General features: G+C 34.5%; 1 protein-coding gene across 5 annotated transcripts in view; it reads right to left on the bottom strand.

Annotated features, from left to right (window-relative positions):
* The window catches only part of CTDSPL2 (CTD small phosphatase like 2), a 77978-nt gene that overhangs the window by 9901 nt on the left and 49396 nt on the right, over positions 1-18681 (bottom strand). For all 5 annotated transcript variants that reach the window (XM_077764500.1, XM_077764501.1, XM_077764497.1 and 2 more), the window contains 4 exons: positions 14630-14845; positions 10324-10402; positions 9887-9998; positions 7667-7753 (listed from right to left, as the gene is read on the bottom strand). In XM_077764500.1, coding sequence (XP_077620626.1) covers positions 7667-7753; positions 9887-9998; positions 10324-10402; positions 14630-14845 — 494 coding nt within the window. The remainder of the gene's footprint in view (positions 1-7666; positions 7754-9886; positions 9999-10323; positions 10403-14629; positions 14846-18681) is intronic.

Consider the following 18681-nt stretch of genomic DNA (forward strand, 5'->3'; position numbering starts at 1 on the left):
ATTTTATAATATATATATTTTATAATATATATATTATATAAAATATATAAAAGTCAAACACTAAGTACTCTCTAGTAGGAAAGAGAACAACTGTTAAGGTATGTATAATACAAAGAGACTACGATCACTTTTTGTGTTAGGTCACAGAGATCCAGAAATATACAAATGCACAGAGGGATGCCTCTAAAATGCTTCCAAATCTATTCCACAGATGCTCATAACTACATTTTCCTTTTCCTAAGTTTCTCATAACAAAGATCCCTATTTCCCATTTTCCACATTCTTTCCCTACTTACTATTTCACCAACAACCATCCTTCTACAAACTTGTAACTTTTCAAAATCATGTTGTCTCCCAAGTCTAAGATTAGGCTAAAAGTTTCACTTCAGTTTGGTATACATATGTCCCTCCAAGTATACAGCAATTATTCTACTTACCCTATAAACAGTTTTAATCTAGCACTAAACAATATGCATTTTGAAAAAGTCAACAGATAAAAAATGCAGAATTCTATAAAGAAATAATTATATAAAAATACCATACCCAAAGATATGTCTTAAATAGCACTGACTACCAAAGATAGGGATTTATAAATATGTTCATTATATAAAACTTAGAATCAGAAAAATACATGCAAAATTGTGATAATGGAACTAATCATGTATAATCTTATACATTGATGTTACTGAAGTTTACATTTTATATAGAAAAAGTAATGAATATATATAACAGAAAATATTACATCATTGTATCAAGATTCCTTGAGATAAACAAGGTATTTACCTGACAGCCTGCACTTTTTTTGGTGTTAAGACAATGACAATGTCCTGTAACTGTGTATGGTAGATAATCCTACCAGGCTATAAATGGTTAATAAAACTAAATTTAATAAAAGCAGTCACCAAAATAGCAATCTAGTTATAAAATGATTGCTTATAAATAGTTTGTGGTAGTCTGTCTAAATTCAAATTCATGACTAAATATTCAATGTCAAGCTATATATACTGAATAATTTCTATTAGTTTACCAAATCTTATCTTCACAGATAATTTCAGTTTTTAAAGAAATTTCATATATAACTTCAACAACATGAATGAAGAAGCAGAAGCAGAAGAAGAAAAAAGAGGAAGAAGAAGAGGAGGAGGAGAAAACACCCAAAGCAGCTTCACTTTGTGGGCAATTGAATAAGAAAAAAAAAAAGCTCTTACATGTAAATCTTAAGGAAAAGTATTTCTAAACGGTTTTCAGCACAGATAATATAATCATAACATATTCAAAACCAAACATATTTTAATAGTTTTTCCATGATATCCTTTGAATTTATTGCTATACTGATACATGTTTTTTAATTTTTATTAAAAAAACGTTTTAAAGTAATCTCTATGCCCAACATGAGGCTCAAATTCATGACCTCAAGACCAAGAGTCACATTCTCTACTGACTGAGGCAACCAGGTGCCCCATATTGATATATGTTCAAAAAAAGGTCAATTCTATGGAACTCACCCACTTAAGAATATGGCACCCTTTAAATAAAATGATTGGTAAATGCTATTTAATCAGCAGTAAGACTTTTTAAAGTTTGTTTATTTTGAGAGAGTATCCATATGCATGTAGGGGAGGGGCAGAGAGAGAGGGAGGGAGAGAAAATTCCAAGCAAGCTCTGCACTGTTAGCACAGAGAGATGCGGGGCTCAAACTCACGAACCATGAGATCATGACCTGAGCTGAAATCAGACGTTTAATTGACTGAGCCACCCACTCAGGCGCCCTGTAAGACTTTAAGGCAGTAGAAAACCAATAATCCTGGGTAATGTGAAGAATGAGATGCTACAAATAACTGAAAAATCTTACCATTAGTAGATACCACAGGTATACAAGTGACTCTGTCAATTTGTTAACGCTTCTGTACACCTCAGTCTCCTCATACATAAAATGAGTAAAATAAGAGTACCTACCTCACAGGGTTGTTGTGAAGATTAAGTTAATACATGTAAAGCACTTAAAACAGTGCCTGGCACATGGAGACTGCCAATGGCTATTACTTATCCACCTTATTATTTATCAGACATAAGGAGAATAGCTGGAATGAGTATGATTCTATGGGACAGTACTGAGCAACCTCAACTCAAAAAGAAAGCCCTATAGATGTAACCTATACTTTTAGAAGAGGGAAAATAATCATGAGTTCCATCAGCTGATGGCTTCTCTATTTACCTTAGTTAAAACTTTCTTAGCATCAATACTAGAGCACAGAGACAAAACCAAATCCTCTTCACAGAAAGAATTGCCCTGGTAGGCCCTGCAGAGACTTCAACCTCACAACCACCTGGGTGACATTACAGTCATCTTTTGCTTAACACAATTCCAACAAGAGGTAGATGGCTGCTGGGGATAGTATTTCTAGGCAGATCAATCTAGAAATGAATACGTAAACACTAAAACATCAAACAAAAAAATAAAAAATCCACAAACTAAAAACTTCTGCAAAAAATTACACTATACTAAATAGAAAAAATTTGAAAAGGAATTTCCCTATAGAGTCTACATGCGATAAAATGAAGCTTAAGGTATTCATATAGGTATGTTAGCAATGAAGCATAATTTTTACATTAGTAAAAATTGGCATATACATATATATATAAAAACTATTGCTGGGTTTATTTAAATAAAGTTTAGTCATTTTAAAAGCAAAAAAAGGTCACGTTAATAAAACAAAAAATGCTGCCTTTTAAAACAAACTCTAAACTGTAGAAACAATTTAATATGCTCACTAATCAACTGTCATGTCTCCTAAATTTGCAGCACATTTTCAGCTGCTGAACAAGAATTTTCCATCCGTTTTTTTTTTAAGGAACTGCCTCTAATTTTACAATACATTTACAACAAAAGAAGTCCCCATGAAACATATTTTATCATCTTTGAGTGGCAGCTAACTATAGGTTTCAGTTCTTTTTTAACCTAAAGAATCAGTAATGAATAATTACAATAAAAAAATAGTACCAATGACTAATTATACTTACTAATAAGGATAGGAAAGTTACTTTAAAATTACTTTTAATATTAACCTACAATTAGTTAACACTATATTGTTCTCTATCAGCTAAAATATTACTTTAATTCTCAATACTAAGTATCCATGAACCACAAATGTTTTATTTAAGGTATATTATAAACACTATTTTTGTACAACAAAAATTATGCTTTATGAAGTTCAAAACAAAATGCCTCTTGGTTAGTGTCAATTTAAGTCCGAGCTTGAGAAAAGGAAAAACCTGATTAGGTATTTACTACAAAACTCTTCCTTTACATGACTACTTATTTCTCCATAAAGCAAAAATAATGCTGATTTTTCTAAGAAAGACTATAGAGAAGATATAGAAGCCACTAACTCTACTTTTCTTGTTCTGTGGTATAAAATACTTGAGATCCTTATGAAAATTATCCTAGGCTAGAAGGTACCCAAGAAAACAAACTATAGTGATGGGGAAGAGTCTAAGCTTTGCTAAACATGGGGTTTCCCAACCACCTCTCCCCCCAAACTTTTCCCATAAAAGCAACCTCTACTAATAAAACAAAGCATCCTTTATCAAGTAGCTCCCTACAGATCCTATCTCTCCTTGAGTGCTTACCACAATCTGATTTCTGGACAGCTGACCCAAAGTTTGATGATTTTACTGATCTTCAGAAAGCCACTGACTGGCTAAAGTCTTATTGGTGAACAGAGTCAAAAATCAGATGCCCCTGCCATACTTTACAGAATGAGGAGTTGGACAGCACAATTACGTTTGGCTGCACTGTGGTGAAACATATGAGGCATCTTCTTTTTGTCTTCAATTAGCCACGTTTGGGCTGAGTAGCTCTATTACATCTTCAAAAAACTGAGCTCCAGTTCTTGATGGAGATAGAGGAAGGTCATTGAGGAGGTGGTTCAGCTCAAGAGCTAAGTGAAAAATCTGTCTTTTGATTCAGTCCTGCTTGTGGATAGAAGTCATCTTCTGGATGGAAGAGGGAGTGAGATGACCTAGAGTCTTGAATTGGTGGATCTGCAGGAACAGAAACTAAATACAGTGGAGACCTCTTAACTGAGTAACACCACGAGATGGATTTCCTGACAATGTGTCAATATAAGCTAAATATAAAAAATAATATGTGCATTGGAACTGATCATGCACTTGCTTTTTGAGATATCAAATGCATTTGCACCATTCTATGAATAAATACGTTTTCCCAATAACTAACTGTGAAACAGTTTATGGAAAAACAACCAATTTAAAGGGGGGGAAAAGACCCAAACAAAAATCCATACACTATGCCTCTGTAAATGCCATACCCTCACTTTAAAAACTCAGTTCTTTTGAAGGACTTTATCTCTCCATCTACACAAACTGTAATCTCTCTTTCCACATAGTATCAGTAGTAACATGTACCAAATTTTAATTTGGAGTTGAATCTTTTGGGTTTTTATAATCTCCCAGAGAAATGGAATTCAAATACACTCAAAATACTAAATTGAGGCTTGAATAATGTACCTGCTCAAAAATTCTGAGACTTGCATTAAGTAAGTTGAGTCCTACTTATCAATCAAAAGGAGAGTATATACCATGGAGTCTCAATTGTGAATTGTGGTCACCTTAAATTTCCCTCAAACTTTCATCTGAAAAAAACTAAGAAAGCCCACAGCCAGATTATAGTGGATCTAGTTTTAAATTTCTCTATACATTAACAAGAATTTTGATGAACATTTAATTACTTCCACTTAGAATGTGATTATGTAAATTTACTGTATATACTCTCATAATTCTTAGACCAAGGGTCAGCAAACTATGGCTTATGGGCCAAATACAAATGTCATTTATTTTTGTACATAAAGTTTTACTGGGACAAAGCCATGTTTATTTGATTACATTCTTACTGTCTATGACTAGTTTCATGCTGCAATGGCAAAAAAAATATTTGGAACAGAGACTGCAGAACCTAAAATATTAAAAACTGACCCTTTTCAGGAAAAAGTTTGCCAACCCCTGATACAGATGATTATTAAAACATACGTAAAACAACTTACACTTTAAATTGTGTTGAAAGAAAGAAAAATAACAAGTAAAATTAAAATTAGATATAGGTCAACCATAACAAACTTACCACAAAAAGAAACCAAAAGTAAAATAAGTCCCAAGAGGACACTTTATCTGGCGTTAATTCAGATGAAGAATCTGATCCTATTTTAACATTACCATTTTATTTTTTTAAAGTATATACATAAATGCTATGGAACTGACATACTCAAGAGTATACATATAAATGCCATGGAACTGTTCACTCAAAAATGGTTCATGTTGTGAATTTCACCTCAATAAATTATTTTTTAAGAGTATATACAGTATTTTACAGGTTTCTAACCTTTAAGTGGGCCACATTATATTGCAGTGGTTAAACATGTAAGTTACATCTTACCTAATAATGTGGTTTCTCCAAAATCTCTTAGATCATCTCAGACCCTTGTGTATATTTCTTCTTTGCCAGTAGATGGAGACAACACCACTGAAAGTTTAAAAGACATCATTCCCTGTTTAAAGGGAGCTTGCTGGTCTGAAAACTGGGGGAACCCTAACCCAAGATTTCTTCAAAGTTATTTTTTAAAAAGCAAACAGAATGGCTATGCCAAAACCAGAAATCCAAAGGAATGTACCCAATATTAACTATGGACATCCTCAAAAATTTACTAAAGGGGGACTAAACTCTGTTCATGATGTAGTAACTAGTTAAATCATAATATTAAAATGCAATCATCCCTGTAACTTGTAAGATTCAAACTTCCTGCTCACTGCTCCTAATTTAGGCTAGATCATTTATTTTTCAGCTTCAGAAAGTTTAACTCAGAATATAAAAGAAAAAGAGTTCTTTGAATTACACAAAGGTAGATGCAGTACATACATAGTTTTTCTAAGTATTAGTCATATGCACCGCTATAAGCCTTTTATTCAAAATAAGACAACTATCCAGATCCACATAAAAATGATAAGAACTTTATAAACAAGAAGAGAATTAAAGCAGAAATGGTGGAAGCAGCAAGAAAAAAATTCAACCTTACGGCCACAATGAAAAGAAATGCTCATGAAAGGAAAGAATCAAACTCATCCAATTTCCAAGTTTATTTCACTATTAAAAATGACATAAACAGACCAAAACTATCCACAAGAAATAAATTTCAAATCAGAAAGCTTAAGAAGTCATCCCCAAATAATTATTTAATATTTTTCAAATAACAACTTTCCTTTCCAAATTCAAAGCCTGAATGCAATTTTGAACAAAAAAATAAGGTTATCAAGCTAAAAAGAGAAAACAATTAAGATACTGCTATACTTCTTAGATTTGCCAGAAGACTCCTGTCCTTGCATGAACTAAACAAGAACAACCTATCTGGCAGAAAATGTCTTATTGAGAAAAAAGATTACCTTAAACCAAATAATATCCAGTTAAAAACAAATACAAAAATCTTAAAACCCATTATATTTATGTATAGTTTGCTCATTCTCTGATCAAAAATCACAGCTAAAATCAGGTTCCATAGAAGGGAAATGAATACAGTACTCAGGTATCAGCATACTTACAATGGCTAACTAGGTTAAATTAGAACTGACATAAGTGCTAAAGTAAATCCTCTTACGACTCATTACGAGATGAAGTAGATAAAGTAAATCCTGAACCACAAACTTCTATTTAACTCTGAAATGTTATGATTCCCAAAAGACAGTAACTATCATGTGCCAATAAAACTATACCCACATTCTAACTGCCTATTAAGAGCACATAAACAACCATAAACACCTTTTCATCATCCACTCTGCAAATGTTCTGTGGCTTTATTTAATCTTTGGGTTGGGTTCCTCTTGACAAAGAACAAACTGTTTGACCCCTTCCCAATCCTTCAACAGCTAGTATGGATGAAGGTAATGATAATTAAATGACAACTGCCACCACAGAAAGGCACTTTGGAATTTTCAAAGTGTATTCATATACATTAACTAATTCAAATTTTATGAAAGGAAAATCTCAAACATAAAGTAAAAGCTATGGCCAACAACGTAATTCACAATGAAATGTAAATGATATTTGTATTTTGCACAATCACCTGTCAACATAGATAAGGGAGAAATGCTTTTACCCAGCTTTGTAAAGCAATAACTGGAAATGTCCTAAAATTCTGTGATTAACATAAAGTAGATATACCCAACTACAATCTACAGAACATAATACTACAAAAGGAAATAAAATTGACCAACAAGGAATGAGCTTTCTTTATACTAACTGGATTTTGGGGAAAAATAAAACACACACAAAAAACAAAACACCAGGTGTTAACCTGGCAAGTTCTTCTTGGGGATCTATGATGTCAGTGCTTCTGCCTCCACCTGCTGGCAAACATTATTATGAAACTAGCAGAGATCAATGGGTTAAAAAATGTTCACATTTTGGGTAACATTTAATGTTTTATATAATTATTTAGCATGATGCTACTTTGTGCTAATAAATCAGTAATATATTGATGAAACTCATTAGGAAAAAACACATTAAGTTTTACACACACAAATAAAATTACAAAAGATTTCTTAGTTCAGAGCATTATCTAACAGGCCAAAAATCAAGTTAAAAATTTTTTTAAATTACCTGATAAATGACATCTTGGAAAAGGACTGGAAAAGTAAGTGCTGCATCTTCTAGCTCATTTAGACTACAGTGTACTAGTGTTTCATCCTTAAAATAAAAAACACATATTGAATAAACCAAGATACTAAAAGAAATTTCAAGTGATAATTTTATGTATCCATGATCACCAAAAACATTTATTAAAGTACTCATTCATATGTGGGATTTTATATTTATCATACATTGTTGTGTGTGGCACAGCAATTTGGGATAGAATTTTCTAAGCCACTGGTCCTCAGGTATGGTCCCTGGACCAGCAAGAAGTATCAGCATCTTCTGGGTTAGAAAGGCAAGTAACTAACTAGTTAGAAATGTAAATTCTCCAGCTCCACTTGTGATAATACAAAAACTCAGAAGGGGGTGAAGAAGAGAGGAGCTCAGCAATCTACATTTTAATAAACTCTTTAGGTGATTACAATGTATGCTCAAGTCTGAGAACCACTGCTCTGAGGTTTGCACTTGCCAACTTTCTGGTAAGTATAATAAATATATACTCCTTTTATTTAACAATTAACAAATGTAAGTTTAGAATCTAGTTATTTTTAAAATTACATATATTCTATTCACATAGCTCCCTATCCTTAAATCATTTATAAAGACTTTTATTTTATAAAATGGAAGTCTTAGTATCTGTTGAATATGTTTCAGACACGAACATTATTTAACTAAATTAGCAGTCAATGAAGACTTGTCATCTTTGATCACCAAACCCTGTTTTCTCATTAAGAAGATAAGAAGGTGAGGATCATTCCATCTAAGAGACGTGCAAATATTTATATTTCTTAAATACTGAATAAAAAAACAGGAGTTCTATTTGTAGTTAAGTGACAAAATGCTTTCTTCTAAAAAGCTGCCAATGACTACCCCCAAAATTTTTCAATGCATTTAAAATGAATTAAAATGAAACACAAATGTTCATACCTTGTGATTCCACATCTTATTAGCTGGAGTGTTTCTTTTAACCTAAAGTTAACTCTGGGGAGGCAAAGAGCAAAAAATACTCTAGATATGCCTCATTTTCTTTTAATAGCATATCAGACTACACATTTCAAGGTACTGTCTTACCATCTTAAAAAAAAAGGTATCCTCTTTCCTACAAATGAGTAACTAATTCTACTACTTCATTTACATACTAAATTTTGATCATTCTTCATTTACTTCTATAAAATTATTCATCTATGCTCAGCCAATTCCTATCTTTCCCTCTCTATTTACCTTTACACTGGATTCAAAATTACACGGGCAAACTTGCTATGATGACTACATCAACTCCTAACATAAAAATCTAGCAAACTCTTTTTTCAGTTTTTCCACTAACTTGCACATCACATCTAAACTACTCATAATCAGTTTCAAAATTTTTCTCTTTCTACTTATCCTCTAATAAATACCTTAATAGTTAGGACCTTTGGATATCTCTCTTACACCTCTTTCACTAGGCAAAGGCTAAGGTGCTGAACTCTCAAAAAAGAACATGCTAGTTAAGATTTAAAATAATAATCTTTTTGTCAAGAAAAAAGTTTATGAGAAGTAAACTATATCTCCAATTATAGGATATGAGTAACAAAGGCTAAATAATAAAATGTTTCCAGTATTATGTAAGAGGTAGATGTTCAGCTTTCAAAGCTCTTCTGGTAATCCTAAAACATAAATTTCTAACACACGAAGAGAACATATCAAAGGTTTTAATAGCAGTAAGAGCTCATGCTTTGGGGAGTCAATTAATAGAGTTATTGGAATTAGACAATACACAAAAATAAGATCAGGAAAAGAACTATTATCTTGCATAACATTAACTCACTGGGGACCCAGATAATATTTGGTTCTTCAGGGAAACATAATCCTAACAACNCTGCCAAAAGGTGAAATCAAAGCATGAAATCAAATTAGAATTTATTGTTAAATTTTTAAAAATATATCCCAATGGTCTCAGAAATACGAGGGAAAGGACTAATTTAAGTACAAAAATGAAAGCCTAATTTATTTCAAAGAGTACCTGATACCAACCATGGATCCTGGCATTAGACTATACTTCGAATTAAAACATTTCAGAACATCTTGGACATGTTTGGTAAATGTGTAAGCCTATTCATTTAATTGTACCCTTTTAGGTATTTTTAGCTAGTATTTTAAAAAATAAATTTAACTTACTTTCTCTACCTCTATAGATAATATACTTACCAGGTCTAAAACTAGGGAGAATTCTGGTGTGCTTCTTGTTTTCAGTGGAAGAGCAGGTTTCCTATTTAGTTGTTCTTCTGTCAGTGGTGGAACATGTTTGATGAAATAATACCTATAAATCAAATTTTTAAAAAATATCAACATTTCTACTTTTTATAAATACAAAACATATTACTAAATTCAGCTCATACTTAAATTATTAATTAAATAATATGCATTTGACCTAGTAAACCAAACCTATGAAACATAAATAAAACCGAAAAAATACAAATTAGTATTTTAGTAACCCAGTAAAATTAATACCTACAGGTCACATGTTCTTTGCAATATACCACTGAGCCACCCTTCCAGACACATACTTTCACTCTGCTCCAAGAGAGAAAGGAAAATAAAAGACAAAAACACAACACAACACAACACAACAAAACAAAACTCACGGGTCAAATACTTCCCAGTCTTCTTCATAGGTGGCCTCTGCATGAGCTGATGAATAACCACTATCTGGAGTTACTGGTGCTATTTAATAAAATGAAAAACAAAATGTTAGTTTTAACTCAGCATGAGTATACATTTTTACTGATTTTATATAAGATTTTTCTGATGCCTTGTGTATTTTAAAGATACAATAGAAAAAACTTGTAAACAGTATTTCAAAGCAAATTTATTAATACATAAATCTAACTCCAGAAGCAAAGGAAAAAACTGCCATTACGGATAAAATGGCACGCTAGATCATGGCTAGTAGAATTAAAATCCCTAATAGCAAGGGAAAACTTTACTACTTATTGCCAGAAAAATACACTCAACAAAACTTCAGTTTCTAACTGGATAGTGTGTCTCTCTCTCTTTCTCTCCCTCCCTCCCTCCCTCCCTCTCTTTCTCTCTCTATATAAATAAAACCATAAAAACTTCATGGGGCTCTTGCAGCAGTAACATTTTTTAATGTTACTGATCACTGAAAAATGATCAATGAAAAATCAATATATATGTGTGCTGACAATAGACCCAAAGGTAGTTTTTAACCTGAGATCTATGAACATTAAGAGGTTCACCCCCTTGTGGACTTACGTTGTATGTACATTCTTCTAGGAACCTCAAGGCTATCTAAAATCTTTTTAAAAAGTTAAGAAATGATGCTCTAGGGGTACCTGGGTGGCTCAGTTGGTTAAGCAGCCGACTTTGGCTTGGGCCATGATCTCATAGTCTGTGAGTTCAAGCCCTGTGTCGGGCTCTGTGCTGACAGCTCAGAGCCTGTAGCCTACTTCACATTCTGTGTCTCCCTCTCTCTCTGACCCTCCCTTGCTCACACTCTCTTTCTGTCTCTCAAAAATGAATAAAAATGTTAAAAAAATTTAAAAAATAAAACAAATGCTGATCTATATAAAAACCATTGATTTAGAGGAGGCTTTATTTTACTCTAATTTACAAGCAACCTAAAAATAATCACGAAGCAATTCTATATTCCATGACACGTGGTCCAGTATATGTTTATGCTAAGATTCTATTAAATGACAGAACTTTAGAAATTATACTGGAAGGGGCACCTATCTTGCTTAGTCAGAAGAATGTATGACTCTTGATCTCAGACTTGAGTTCGAGATCCACACTGGGTGTAAAGATTACTTAAATAAATAAAAAACTTTAGAGTGGAGCCCTCATCAATGGGATCAGTGCCCTTATAAAAGAGGCTCCAGGGGCACCTAGGTAGCCCAACTGGTTAAGCATCCAACTTGGGCTCAGGTCATGATCTTGCGGTTTGTGAATTCAAGCCTCTCTGCTGCCAGTGTGGAGCCCGCTTTGGATCCTTTGTCTCCCTCCATCCCTCTCTCCCCGCCTTCCCAAAAACAAACATTAGCCTCTATACAGACAGCTCAGAGCTTGGAGGTTACTTCGAATTCTGGGTCTCCCTCTCTCTGCCCTCCTCCACTCATGCTCTCTCTCTCTCTCAAATAAATAAATATTTAAAAAATCAAAAATTATTTAAAAATAAGCAAATATTTAAAATAAACCCACAAAAACAAAAAACAAATAGATTCCAGAGAACTCACATAGCTTCTGCCATGTGAGGATGCATGAGAAGACAGTTGTCTATGAACCTGAAAGCAGGCCCTTAATCAGGTACTGAATCTGCTGGCACTTTGATCATGGATTTCCCAGCCTCCTAAACTGTGAGAAATAAACTTCTGCTGTGTATACACCACCTAGTCTATGGTAATTTGTTACAGTAAACCAAAAGGACTAAGATAGTGGAACACAGTAAAATTGCTATAATCTGTCTTTTGGAATGGAATATTGGTGGATAATAGTCTTTCAGGTCAAAACGAAATTGTTTTTGCTATTATTATATGTTAATTTCTTACATATGAATTACCTTCTAACACTGTATGTTCAGTGAATAATGAACATCTGTCCATCTGTAATAATTTTATGCCAATGACCATTGATTAGCATAATAAGGGTTAATGGAAGAATATAACTTCTAACCACTTCTGTTTCAAATTCCTATTAACTTCAGAGAAAGGGAGAAAGGAAGTAATATTTGAGGGCCTTCATGCTAAGCATTTTTCTTTTTTCATCCCATTTAGCCTTTAGAACCATGAATTATTATTATTACCCCTTAAAGCTAAGAAAAACTATCTCAAATGAGCTTAAGTTGTCTAAAGTCACAAAGCTAAGTAAATGGTAGAGCCAGCCTCCTTCTGTCTTGTTCCCTCTGGCTCAGTTCTTGAAGTTAAGGAAAAGTAACAACCTTTGTCACTCATACTCATACTTTTAAGATCAGCAAAAATTTTACTTCTTTCCTGTCATGATACTCCCAGAGTAAATACAATGTGCCACCTCATCATTCTGCTCACTTATTTGTTATAGCACTCACCACACTGTACAGTAATTTTTGTGTATGCCTGGCTCATCAATTAGATCATGTACTCTTCAGGGTCAAGAAGCATTATCTTATTCATCTTTAAAAACAATGCCCATCACAAAAAAGAGATGTTCAACAAGTGTTAGGGGATTAAATGAATGTAACAGACAACAGGAGTATATTTTACTTTTCCCCTCTAGAAACCACTGTGGTTACAGAAATCCCTTCCCCATCTTCATAGTTGTCAGAAAAAAAACAATAACAAGAACAACAACAAATCCAGCAGCACAAAAATATAGAACAAACATCAAACAGGAAGCCCAAAGCCTTTGACTTAGTCTACACTTTAAAATTCACTAGCCTAAACATTGGCAAAGTAATAAGCATAAAATGACAGGTCAAGAGTAGGTTCATTTGGAAGTCTTAACCACCCAAGAATGAACTACATGCAGCATGTTGAATTGCTTGTCAGATTCAATATTATTCTTAAATTATAACATTATAATTTGACATTAGAGATATTAAGATTACAAACCTAATCTTTTTTTTTTTTAATTTTTTAATGTTTTTCTTTATTTCTGAGAGAGAGAGACAGCGTGAACAGGGGAAGGTCAGAGAGAGAAGGAGACACAGAATCTGAAACAGGCTCCAGGCTCTGAGCTAGCTGTCAGCACAGAGCCCAACATGGGGCTTGAGCCCATGAACCGTGAGATCATGACCTGAGCCAAAGTCGGATACTTAACCGACTGAGCCACCCAGGCGCCCCATACAGAGCCTAATCTTTTATTTGACTAAGTTAAAATAAATCTTTCCTATATTATGTTACTTTTCATATGTGACTGGGTTGCATATACAGAAGTTTCATAATTGTATGTATCTTTAAATGTTTTTAGCTGTACTGATTATAGTTTTTAAAGTTTCCCCTTTATATTCAAGGGATGATTATTCTGCTTCCTTACACCAAACTACATTTCTGAACCAATACATATGTGCTAGGGTCTCTCAAATGCCTGGCATTATAAGAAACAAATCTAGGGTGCCTGGGTAGCTGTTGGTTAAGGGTTTGACTCCTTGATTTCAGCTTCACAATCTCATGGTTTGTGAGATCGAGCCACACGTCAGGCTCTACGCATCCTTCTTGGGATTCTCCCCCATCCCGCCACACAAATATTTCTCTCTCTCAAAATAAAAAAGTAAACATGAAAAAATTTTTTAAAAAAATCTAAAACAAAAGCCCAAGATCTTGTCCCTCTAAGATGACCTTCCTCAATTTTATATCTGCTTTTAAGTATGATGGAACAGTTTCATTTTTTAGCTTTATGCATCTGTATACCACAATATCAGATGTAATAAATTCTGATCTCGTGTGTTCTACATTTCCAGGACAACTGGCTCAGGGACCAAACAATTATGTTAGGCCTTTATCAGGATCCAGAATTAGGCTGCAAAGTCTGGATATAGGGTAACATCTAGAAACAGAAGCTTCTTTAGGGGGGATGTCATCTATACATGTAACAAATCTGAAGGTATAACGCTGCCATTAGGTAGGGACTTCAGACCTAAGGGTCTGAGACTAGGTGCAATTACAATAAATATACTCATAAACGAGAGTATATATTTTACCATTTGTGTTCAATTTCTCTAACTAGTAAGATTAGTACAAATAATTAAACTGTGAAATGACTAATGCTCAATCAAAAGAATCTTCTAAAAAATTTCAATTTCAAACTGACCGAATTTCTGGGAAAAGTTTTATTTTCAATTTTAACTGTCTTACATTCAAGGACAAAAAACATGCATTTGACCTATTAAAGAAAAATAAATAAATACTGTATTTTTATAAATTCATGAAGATGCATAAGAAAAGGAATTTTCTTCACCTGTAAGGGGTGGGATATCACGATTAACTGTTTCTTCTGCTTCTTCTAAACCATTATTTATCGATGGCCTGACTTGAACTGCTTGGTTTGAGTAAGCTGCTCCATTAGTTGATGTTGTGGTACTGGTAGTGATCTCATCCACCTGTTCCATATCAAGTTGTTTTACTATCTCTTCAGCTTCCACAGCCTGTCCTGGGGAATCGGATCCTGATGTTCCTATAATCAAGATTCAGTGTACTCACAACCAACATTTAAAAAAATCAAAAGGGGGTGGATGGATAGGATAGATGTTTTTAAGGATACAAACTTAAATAGCAAGCAAACATAAGCCCTAGAGACCTAACGCACAATAGAGTGAAAACAGACAACAATATTGTATTATAATCATCACACTTGCTGAGAGACTAGAACTTAATTATTCTAATCACTAAAAAGAAAGACTAAGTATGTAATGTGATAAAAGTGCTAATTATTGCTACATGGCAATCATATTACAATATATAAATGTATCAAATCAACATATTATACCCTTAAATTTACATAATGTACATCAAATATATTTTAATAAAAGTTTTTGTTAAATGTTTATTTATTTCGAGAGAGAGAGTTTGTGAGCGAGCAGGGGAGGGGCAGAGAGAGAATCTGAAGCAGACTGCACTGTCAGCTCAGAGCCCCACATAGGGCCCGATCCCACAAACTGAGAGATCATAACGTGACCCCAACTCAAGAGCTAGTCGCTTAATTGAATGAGCCACCCAGGCGCCCCTCAAATACATTTTAATAGAAATAAAATTAAATATTGAAAAATAAACTCATAAAATATTTGGAAAAGCTAAATGGAACAGACACAGAGCTGAGGACACCACCGTTTAGTGAGTTTCATCTACATATTTCAAATAATGAGGAATAAGGACTCTTATAAGCTAGAGTGCTACTGGTGAACAAAATTTTTAAGAGTGTTCAGTTTAACATCCAGTTATAGTCAGTCATAATTTAGAACGTTAAAAAACTTTTGAGATATAATGGACATAAAACCTTGTGTAAGTTTTAGGTGTACATGCTAATTTAACATTTATATATTGCATAATGATTACCAACCTACTATTAGCTAACACCTCTATCCTGCCACATCATTATCATTTTTTGTGGTGAGAAAATCTAAGATCTAGTCTCTTTGCAATTTCTAAGTATACAATGCAGTATTGTTGACTACAGAACTTTTCAATAAAGCAAATATTTAAGTGTCTACTATGAAGTAGGCATTGTGTGTGTGCGTGTGTGTATTTTTCACTATCCTCAAGTTAGTCCAGTACTAAGCATCCTAGCCACTGTGGACAGTTGTAATTTTTAAACCAGAGGTGGTTATGAAAGAATGAGCTGTTACCCTAACAATCAGAACATTTTTACTCAGAGACACAAGAACAATTTCCTAACAAGATTCCATCTCAGTAACAAAGGCAGAAGCTACTTCCCTAATCATATTCAGCCACAACTTAGATGATGCTGCTGCCCAATTCTTCTTCCATGATAAGAGGACCCTGTCAACTCTTTCTATTTCTTTATGGAATCCAATGTAAAAAATGTCATTTTTTACAACAAAATCAACCTCCCATACTCTCAACTTTCTCACACAACACTCCTTCTCCCTCACAGCTTTAAATGTAACTTATTTCCCAAAAAATATCTTTTCCTGATACCCTTCCCCTCAAAGCTCTTTATTCTTTCATATTCAACATACTAACTGAATCAGAATTCATTTACTCCACTGCTGCCACCAGATCATTGATTTTCCATTAATGTGCAAAAATCCCTGCTCCTTTGAGACTGATGTCCCCTAGCTATATAATTCTTCATTTATCCCCACTGCTGTAATCTACCAACTGTTGCTAGCATCCTCTCAATCAGAGGAATTTAACACCTAGCTGGCAGTTTAAAGCTCTATGAAACACCTGCTAGTTGTTACTACAGGCAACAGCAATGACTCATCCCTAAGACTAATCAAAGGTCTTGCCCTCTTCAGCTCCATCTTCATCCACACTGCTCTCTTTAGCAAGCACCATGACCATAACCTGGACATTCACATTAAGAAACTGTTCATCTCTAAAAACTAAAGTTCAAATATATCAATCCCCTACCATAACTTTCTAATCTTTTAATTATCTATTTCATATTCCCATTACATGTGACCTTCATGTTTGATAAAGGCCAGTCTCTTTTGTCCCAAACAATCCTTTAACAGCCCCTTCCCCACCCTTCTCATCTAGATAGACTTCATGGTCTATCACTTAATCCACTCTCAAGCCAGCAACAGTGTTCTTGTTCCCTTGTCTTTCCACTGTCATCCATCATAGAAATTTCTCTTGAATCAATGAACTTAAAGGCTTACTGGAGTATGTATGCGTTTCTTTTAATTATAACCAACAACAAACATTCTAAAGCTTCACTGTTCTCTTCAGCTCCTGCCACCAGGAATCACAGCACATGGCACCACCTCCTCCTTCAAAGAAAAAGTAACTTATCAAAACTCAACTTCTTGGGGTACCTAGGGGGGCTCAGTTGGTTAGGCATCCAACTTTACCTCAGGTCATGATCTCACGGTCTGTGGGTTCAAGCCCCACGTCGGGCTCTGTGCTGACAGCTCAGAGCCTGGAGCCTGCTTCCGATTCTGTGTCTCCCTCTCTGACCCTCCCCTGCTCACACTGTTTCTCTCTCAGAAATGAATAAAACATTAAAAAAATTTTTTTTTAAATCAACTTTTGCCCAAACATTTATTTCTGCACACAACTCACAGTTTCTTTCCTTCAGCATTAGAGAAAAATATCTCTTTTCACTCCCTTCTCCATTCTAATCCTTCTACAACCTGTTCCCTTAATCCCATCCCTGTCGGCAGATTCCAGAAACTTTCTTCATTAGTTATTCTCCCTCTATTTTCAATCTCTTTCTATTAGATCCTTCCCTGAGGCTTAAAAACATACTTGTCTCTCACAAATAGAAACCATTCCTTGAGACTTTGTAACCTCTCTAGTTTTATAGTCAAGTAGTTCATAACAGTAACTTAGATTTGCTGCTTCCTTTCTTACTATTTTATACTTTTAGCCCAAAGGTATTAGGCTTCCAACTCCAGTCACTCTCCTGAAACTGTTCTGGCAAATGAAACCAATAACTTGGGGTACCTGGGTGGCTCAGTTGGTTAAGTGTCTAACTTTACCTCAGGTCATGATCTTGTGGTCCATGAGTTCAAGCCTTCCATCAGGCTCTGTGCTGACAGCTCAGAGCCTGGAGCCTGCCTCAAATTCTGTGTCTCCCCTCTCTTTCTGCCCTCCCCTGCTCACTCACTCTTTGTCTCTCTCAAAAATAAATAAATAAATAAATATTTTTAAAAATTAGGAAAAGAAAAAGAAACCAAAAACTTTGCAATTGCCAGGTTCAGCAGTATCTTTTCAATACTCATTTCCTTTCCTTCAATCTTTATAACTGCCCCTGGGTTTTGATATTCTTTTCCTTTGGCTTCTATGACACACAATCTCCTGGCTTCTTGAATGTCTTTACTGGCTTTTTTACTTAGTCCAGTCCTTAATATTCCCCCAAGATCTTAGTTTGCTGAACATTATTCCATTAGTTTCAAATGATACTTATAAGCTGGTAATACAATAGTCTACTGCTTAAACAGATTTCTAAGCTCCATACCAGAAGGACAAATGACTACCAGATATTTTTATTTGGTTGTTTCATGGCATCTCACACGCAGCATGGCCCAAGGATCTCCTAGAACCTAACCTCTCTTGAAAAAATAACCCTGTGTCTTTTTTTTTTTAATATTTTTATTTATTTCTAGGAGAGAGAGAGAGAGAGACACAGCGTGAGCAGGGGAGGGTCAGAGAGAGAGGGAGTCACAGACTGAAACAGGCTCCAGGCTCTGAGCTGGCAGTCACCACAGAGCCCGATGCGGGGCTCGAACCCACGAACCGCGAGATCACGACCCAAGTGAGAGTCGGACGCTTAACCGACTAAGCCACCCAGGTGCCCCAACCTTGTGTCATCTTAATCTCTGG

The sequence above is a fragment of the Crocuta crocuta genome, unplaced genomic scaffold, assembly GCF_008692635.1.
Source record: "Crocuta crocuta isolate KB4526 unplaced genomic scaffold, BGI_CrCroc_1.0 scaffold102, whole genome shotgun sequence".
Taxonomy (NCBI): Eukaryota; Metazoa; Chordata; class Mammalia; order Carnivora; family Hyaenidae; genus Crocuta; species Crocuta crocuta.